The sequence below is a fragment of the Lepidothrix coronata genome, unplaced genomic scaffold (assembly GCF_001604755.1).
Source record: "Lepidothrix coronata isolate B3197 unplaced genomic scaffold, Lepidothrix_coronata-1.0 Scaffold8, whole genome shotgun sequence".
Classification (NCBI taxonomy): Eukaryota; Metazoa; Chordata; class Aves; order Passeriformes; family Pipridae; genus Lepidothrix; species Lepidothrix coronata.
The window spans coordinates 5,061,229-5,069,679 of NW_016690188.1; the positions used below are offsets into that span (position 1 = coordinate 5,061,229).

At 50.6% G+C, this 8,451-nt stretch overlaps 1 protein-coding gene across 1 annotated transcript; it reads left to right on the forward strand.

Moving 5' to 3' along the window:
* Positions 1-1,685: 1,685 nt before the first annotated feature.
* Positions 1,686-7,465, forward strand: CALHM2 (calcium homeostasis modulator 2). The gene is made up of 3 exons (XM_017804078.1): positions 1,686-1,895; positions 3,712-4,698; positions 4,782-7,465. Exons 2-3 carry the CDS (start codon positions 4,156-4,158, stop codon positions 5,196-5,198), a joined length of 960 nt encoding a protein of 319 aa, XP_017659567.1. The 5' UTR covers positions 1,686-1,895; positions 3,712-4,155; the 3' UTR covers positions 5,199-7,465.
* The last annotated feature ends 986 nt before the right edge of the window (positions 7,466-8,451 follow it).

The window sequence follows — 8,451 nt, forward strand, 5'->3', positions numbered from 1 at the left end:
AGAGTGCCTGAGCAAGCCCGTAGTCAAGGGCAGGCTGAATCTGGCTAAGTCCCAGGAGAAAGGAGCGTGACACAGTTTTGTCATTAATCTTCACACCCCAAACTTTAATTAAGACACCTGCACTGAAATTAATAGGCACAAAACCTGATTTACATAGGAAAGGAGATTAAAAGATAAAGGCGGTTTCCACTCCTATTCTTTGCAGTTCAGTGCTGTTCGTGGCTCACTGAGAAAGGCGCGCTCTGAGTCCCCAAGATAGTGAGGAGCATGGAGGGATGGCAGGCTCCATGGCACAGCCATTAAGGTACCAAAATAAAAGGCATGTATTTGCAAAGGGAAGCTTTTGGACTTTTAATTCAGATTTTTAGGATTAGAGCTCCGCCCCCATGCAGCAGCTTCAGCAGTTGCAGAGAGTCCTCATAGATCAGGCAGGTTGTCCTCTCTGTGCTGGATTTTGGGGAATGTTGTTCACTGCCTTTGGAAGGAGTCCCTGGGGAACCTGACATGGCCCCCAGGACTTCAGCTGGGCTGTGGTCCCGGTGCTGAGCCTGTTTAGCAGCAGCGCCTTGAGTGTGGAGCAAGCCCCAGGGTCCCCATCAAGCCAGGGAGCCAGCTCCAGGCAAGCACGGAGGTGTGGGAGTGCCAAGGGGGTGCACCACACCCAAACAACTGGGAGCTGCAAAAACCCGCTTGAGGACCCCAGATCTGAGGGCAGGAAGGAGGACTTGGTCCAAAATCCCATCGGCTGAACTGCCAATGCTGGGCCGAGCCTAGATTTGCTCCAGGCAGAAGGGAACGTGGGTGTTGCTGAAGATTTGCCTGTGCTGAAGACATGCTCTGGGGAGGGCAGAGTTTAACCCTGGGGACAAGATGACAAGGAGGCTGGGGAAGGAGCACGGGGGCCTCCAGCCTCTGCAAAAGGCTGGGCAGAAGCTGGAGCTGAGGGACAGATGGCAGAGAGGAGGGAGCAACGCAAGGAGAAAGTGAGGTGTCCTTGGCTGCCTCACAGGCATCGCTCAAGCAGAGGAAGCAGCGAACAAAAAGCTGCGCCAGGCAGGAATGCACCGTGCTCACCAGACAGCAGGCTGTGCCCAGCCCTGCACATGTGGCCCCCGGCCCTGTTCAGCCCCCAGCCTGCTGCAGCAGCCCCACTGCTCAGTCCTGGGTACTGGGAAGCAAAACTTGGCCACCCCACAGAGCGTGATGGCAGGTTCATGCTTCTCTTGAAAACCCAGCCAGGCAAGTGCCTTCCCTGCTGTCTCAGCCAGCTCCCATGTACTAAAGCAGTAGTTCCTGCCCCTTCTCATGGGACCATGGGATTCCCCCTGCCTGCTTAGGGTGGCTCCCACCAGCATGACTGCATCCCCTGGGGGCCATGGGGGCTGCATCCACTGCCCAGGCTGGGGGAATCCACCATTTCCCCTTTGCACCCCAGCAAGGCACCTCAATGCTCCCGTTCTCCAGGAAAACTCCAGGCCATCCCGGCCAGCCATTGCACAGCTGCATCACGGGTCTGAAAAAGGGCAATCAGCTTTTTCCAGTGACTCATTCTCTGCTTTTCATTTCCTTTTTTTTTTTTTTTCATTTTAAAGGCACAACCTCAGCCTTGCACGCAGCAGAATCCAAGCGCCGCTCTTTGCCCCACCCAAGAACAACTTCCTCCCTCCTCCCAAAAGCCAAAAGCGGAGGGCATGTTTCAAACTAAATAAGGAAGCCTTAACAAACTCTTAAGGCTGTTTTCACCAGAGTTCATTTCACCCATCAGGCCAGCCTCAGCTGCATCCCCCCTTCTGCACAGCTCCGTGCGCTGCTGGGAACCCACCACAGCCAGAGCCCGAGCAAAAACCACGTGAGGGGCTGAGAAGGCTCCAGAACTGGTTTCAACAACCTTTCAAGTAAGTGACTTAATTTTTTCTCGTTTTCATATGTTTTGGGGAAAGACTTTAACAGAGGCTGCTAAAAAATTATCTGCTGCAAACAACTTTTCCCCTCCCCTCCTACCCAACCCTCTTCCCAGACCATAACTACCAAGCAGAGGCAGGGTAACCCCCCACCCCACCCCAAACGACATACTTCCCTTTGCCAGCTCCTCTGATTTTTGCTTTGCTGTTTGCCAGGCTCTGTCAGGAAGGTGACAGGTCTGTGTTTTTCAGGGTTGTTTGTGGGTAACTGATAACAGGGGCTTGAACTACAACAAGTTTGTGGGTTTAGCATCTGGCTGCAAACGTGGTGTTCCGCCAAGTGCGGCAGCTGGAGATGGAGGCCTGGCTCCCCACCAAGTGGTGGCAGTTTTCAGCTGGTCTGTCTCCTTTGCAGAGGGAGTTTTGTAAATGGAAAACTGGGAAGCTGCAGGAAGATGTTAAGGGCTGTTTGCAGTTGAACTCAGTGTGATTTTAATGGATTTGCCACGGGTTAGACAAAACAAAGAACAGAGGCCAAATTTCTGCCCCCGTTCCCCTCCACTGCCCCATGGCAGAAGGGGGTAAACCAGGATTTGTCAGGGCAGCAGATGAACTGTGGCACAGTGATGTAAAGCACAGTGTATGAGAAAGCCTTGTACAAGGGATCATGTCTCTTCTGCACGGATGTCCCTGAAGTCTTGTCCCTGCAGTTGGGGCTGGCCCAGGGAAGCCTTGCTCCGTGCATACCAACTGGGAAATGCTAGTACTGGGACAGATTTCAGGGCAGCCTTGCTGTGGGTCAGGCTCCCTGGGAGCCTCGGATGTGTGCCAGTGCTGCCAGCACTGCAATCTGCCAGAGACAGTTAGTGGGGTGCCCGGGTCCTTCCTGTCTCCAGCAAACCCTGGTGACAGCAGTTCCCCTAAGGCCAGCAGGTTTCATCACGTGGGTGAGGGTTCCCAGAGCTAGCAAGGTGCTTGAGGCTTCCTGAGATGAAACCCTGTGGGGATAGGGTGCAGACAGAAAGTCAACTAAGAACTTAATTAAATCTATCTTGCAAGTGGGCTGGAGGGATGGACATCACTGCAGAGAGCATGGATACATTCCCCAATTATTTCCTTATGCTTCAAAAAAATCAGGGCACATACCCTTGGTCCTGAGTGCCTGCAGCCCAGTCAGTGGGGTATAACCAGTGTTGTGCTGGGGGAAGCTACAAAGGCAAAGGGCAGTAAAGCACATCTACCACTGAGGTGCTCAGCTCAGGAGCTCAGTTTAAGGGCAGCAGTTTTGACTCTGAGCTGGGACTGCAGGCCAGGACAAGGGAGTACGATTATGTCAGCCAGCTGTGGGAGAGGGGAAGATCATCCTGCCACACCTAATCCTAGCAAAAACTCCTACGTAATTGCTGTCTCAGCTCTATTGGCATTCGGTGTTTGTGTCCCGGGTCATCAAGATAAGCTCTTTTCCCAGAAAAGCTGGCAGCAACAGCCCCTAAGCATCCCCTCACCCCTCTCAGTGGAGGCTGCTCCTGCCTGGGCCTCCCATACCACACCTCTCTGCACCCAAACCTGCTGGGCTGTCTCACAGCACCCCTTGCTGCCTCCCTCATATACCTTTGCCTATTAATTAAGTCATCAGGTCTAAAGAGGGAGGCAAAAGCCACACATGGCACCTTCAAGGCAGTACGGCACCAGCACTCACGTGCCGCATGCAGCTGGGCTAGTGTGAGTCAGTGGCAGGGCTGGGGACACATCCTAGTGCCAGTGCTCTGGACCAGTTTTCCCAGTAACATGGTGTCCTCCTTCATTGTAGGTTTGGGAGATCATCAAGAGTCTGGCAGCAACGCTGACAATAATTGCCTCTGTGGGAGGTGACTAAAACCAAAGAGATGGAAAGATGACGACCATGCAAATGACAGGGACAGAAACAGATGTCCCACCTGTAACCTTTGCTGTAGCAATGCTTTTGGAGAGCTTAGTGGGAAACTGAAGTGTCAGAAGTTTCATATATTGCTTAGGCTGAATCCCTTTACAGCCCCTTTTGAAGTATCTCTGGTATCAGCAATCAACTCCAGAGGCTCAGACACCAGGTAGGGGGAGGGGACATCAGCGAAGGTGTCTTGCTCCTGGAACAGCGCCTTGCACGTCAGCTGGCACAAGGCCTTTCTACCTCTCATTGGAGTGTTCCTCGGTGCTGGGAGGTGAGCCAGCACAGCCCCCCACAGCAGCACACACCTCCTCTCACCCCCGGGACGAGATGGCTGCCCTCATCGCTGAGAACTTCCGCTTCCTCTCCTTGTTCTTCAAGAGCAAAGACGTGATGATCTTCAATGGTTTGGTGGCCCTGGGCACAGTGGGGAGCGAGGAGCTCTTCTCGGTCGTTGCCTTCCACTGCCCCTGTTCCCCTGCCCGCAACTACATCTATGGGCTGGCTGCCATTGGTGTCCCAGCCCTGGCCCTCTTCCTCATTGGCGTCATCTGGAACAACCACACCTGGAACCTGGTGGCCGAGTGCCACAAGCGTGGTGTCAAGAACTTCTCTGCCGCTGCCACCTTCCTCCTCTTCGGCTCCATCATGGGCCGGGCAGCTGTGGCACCCGTCACCTGGTCGGTCATTTCACTGCTGAGAGGGGAAGCTTACATCTGTGCCCTCAGTGAGTTTGTCAAGCCATCCTCCCTGGACAAGTTTCCACCTGAGTACGGGGCTGACGTGCTGGCCAGGTTCCCCTGCAGAGATGTACCAGCAAACCTCACCAAGTTCAGGGACGAGGTGACACGGAGGCTGAGATACGAGTCCCAGGTAGGCATGCCAGGGGAAAAGCCACATGGAGTGGGTAAGACCCCCTTGCCATGTCCTAACGCAGCCTCTCTCTTCTCTCTCAGCTCTTTGGCTGGCTGCTCATTGGCATCGTTGCAGTCCTGGTTTTCCTCACCAAGTGCCTGAAGCACTGCTGCTCGCCACTGAGCTACCGGCAGGAGGCTTACTGGGCCCAGTACCGCTCCAATGAGGACAAGCTCTTCCGACGTACAGCCGAGGTCCACTCCAGGATCCTGGCAGCCAAGAATGTGAAGCACTTCTTTGGCTTTGTGGCACTGGACAAGGAGGAAAAGGAGCTGGTACAGGAGTTCCCGGTGGAGGGTGTTCAGCCGAGCCCCCAGTGGAATGCCATCACAGGCGTCTACATCTACCGGGAGAACAAGGGCTTCCCCCTCTACAGCCGGCTCCACAAATGGGCCAAAGGAGTGGAAGGGAATGGGCCAACCCCAGAAGGCCACGAACTGCTCTTTTTGGCTTCCTAAGACAGATGGGTGCTGGCAGCGGTTCCCCAGACTGCCTGGCAGGCCTTCCATATCAGTGCTCAGTGAGAAATTCACTGGGAACATTCCTCCCGGCAGGATTACTTCTCTCAGAAGGCAAACAGGGACCAACAGCCTCAAGGTAGAGAGTAGAAAGCAACACACTGAACTGGGGAACCCCTCCCTCAGAGAACAGTCTCACTGCTGCTCCCAGAGACACGGCTGAGCAAAGAGAAGGTGCAGCCCCTACCAGCGCATCCCATCTGATGCTGCAGCAGAAGCCTTCAGGAGTAAGAGATGGGCACAACATTTCTCACTGTGACTCCTCCAGTCCCACTTGTCTCCCCTGTGGCAGAGTTAGCCTCAGCCATCCTGCACATCTACTTGTTTTATTGACATTGGTATCTTCTTACCGCAATTGTGCAATGCCTGTTACACAGGCAGGCCCAGAGCAGTTTACAGACTTTACAGTACAGGGAAAAGAGGGAAACAGTAAATTCCTGTGTAAAGGGGGATGCAATATCATCTGGGAAGGAACGGATCAGTAATATAGCCACACATCAAATAACTGAAAGACTAAGGCAGGAGGAATCACCAATATTCCTGATATTCAGAAAGGCACTCTGTGATTATTAAGTTGAAATTTGGGTAGGACACCAACCTCCCTTTGTTCTTACTGAAGTGCCTAACAATTGCTAATGAGCCCAAATGGTCATCCCCATTTTATAAACCTGGGGGAGGCCATCAGCAGAATAGTTTTTGGGCAAGGTGGTGAGGTGGAGGCTGAGAGGAATCACTACAGTGAGCCACACCACTATCTGCAGCTCATTGAATTTCTCATCCAACCATTGGATAAGTTGTCTTTTTTCGGGTTGCAAGTTGCAGGATGACTTCAACCAGAATTAGTTTTACATTATATATAAACATATATATAGTGTATATACTAGCTAACTGTAGTTAGTTGTATTAATGGAGCATCTTTCTTGGAGGGGAAGGGGGATGAGAAAGCTGCCAGCCAAAAAAGTACATTGCATACACCCATCTGCTGCACTGGGACTGCAGCCCTGGAACAACGAGGGAAAGAACAGGATGGGGAAGCAGCCCTCTCCCTACCCTTCTACCACTGAATTTTCTAAAACTCTTTCCGCTGCCTTAAATGGTCCCTGTGAACAGGTCTCTTTTATGGACTTGGCCATACTCTGAGAAAGCAAAACCAGAAGGGTGTAAAATTACTGCCCTCACCATGACAGTGTGACTATGGCTTCAAGGCTGCTCTTCTGGCATTGCACAGTCCCTCTTCTCCCAAGGGTCAGCCCTATGTACACAACACTGTTTCAAGAGCTGGCAGGACAGTGAAATTTGTTTTTCCTAGTTGTACTGTTTCATTTTAGGTACAACTTCCTTTTACACTGTACCATCTACCAAAAAGCCTTAAGTTGTTAAAAAAACTGCTCAAACCCACAGAACTCAGAGGGGCTTACATACAAGAAGATTTGAAATAAATTATTAAATGAGAGTTATTTTTCATTGCCTTCTGAGTTGGTTTTTTTCCAGGGTGGCACAAAAGGCATAATTTAACATTCTCTTTGAACTGAAGAACTGGGAACTTATTTTTTCTTTCTATTAAACATTCAGATCCTCTCCTATCCAGATCATCCTAGAATGTTTTCAAGTATTACCACATATTACAAGTTAGTAACACAGCTTTTTAGTTATTCTTGCAGTGAGTAGCACAAATCTTGTACATCAGGATACATAATTGCAGCAAAGGAGAGAAAATTATTTAGAAACTTTTTTACAAGTATGGTGCCTTGCAAGAAACAGCTGGAGGGTATTCCCTGACATAAAGAGGCTGGAACAACCACTTAATGGGTGAGGCATGGCAGGATCCCTGTTCAGCTTCTCTACAGATTTGCTTTGCATTTGTGGGAAGGCTTGGCTCCCAGCCTCATCATCAGCTAATCTGCAGAAATGATCAGATGGGAATTAAATGAAATTGCATTAACTTGAGATGAAAGAGAATTCATTTGCATTTCTTCTCACTGGCCCTCGAGTGCGAACATGCAGACATGCACACCACCCCCACACACCAGCAGACACAAGGTAACTTGCTGGAACAAAGCAGTGTTCTTCTTACTTCCTTTATTTCCCTTGCCTTTCTCCTTGATAGTCCTAGTTGTTCCTTTGAACCACCTCCACTCTGGTTCCTTCTCTTTCCCTTTCCTCCTTTGAAGGAGCAAGACACGTAATGCTTGAGAATTGATTTTTATCCTAAGAATAAACCATTAGCACAAACCATCTTTTGCTCTGTTTACCTCCCTTCTCTTCTGCATTAAATCCAGTCACTTTCCTTGTGCTGAGATGGGCTAGAGGCTTATCCACCTTGTCCGTTTTCCCTCCCTCTTGTTGGAGAGGCATGTTTGAGTGGAGAGCCGACAGTGAGGAAGTAAGCCACCACACTCAGCAATAATTGTTTGCAATTGTGGAGATTTGTTTTTTCTCTCCTCTGCCACCCTAAGCATGGCCCCCACTGAGGCAACCTTGGGCTTCTACCCCTCATGGCCCCTCATCAGCACCCTCATGAATATCCCTGCTGTTCGTGTCACTCATCTTCCCCTAGTGACAATGCTGAGGTGAGGAACATTAACCCACATGACTTTACACACTGGAACAAGCAGCCAGGCTAGGATTCTCACTGAAAAGCCAAGAGGGAGATTAAGCCACTTGTCTTCCTGGTGTGCCAGATCACACAGGCTGTAAGCTCACACCCTCTGCTTTTCCTCCAAAGACTGACAACAACCCATCGCAGAGCAGCCTACAGGCTGCCAGGTAGAGCACACTTCCCAGCAGCAAGATGGGCTCAAACCAGGCTCCTCCAGTACAGAGAATTACATACAGGTATTTCCCTGCCCACTGTAGAGACTATAATAGCTCCAGTAATGAAGAAGAAAAAATACCTCAAAGGGATCTTGGTTTCTATTGCAACGCTTATTTATGTGTTCTATTATGCAACTAATTAAACCAAAAGAAACACCCACCATCATTGAAGTTGTGTTCTTTAAAAAAAAGCAGCAGCTGCTACTGGATGTTGCAGTCAGCTTCCTCCACTACAAGAGCATTAAGCAAAATTCAAATATAGTACCCTGCACTCCCTAGGGGCAAGAAGGGAAATTACTTGTTTCTGGATCCCAATGGATTTGGGAATGAAATAAATGCTGACTCATTCAGCCTTGCCAACACTGGGCATTCACAGAGG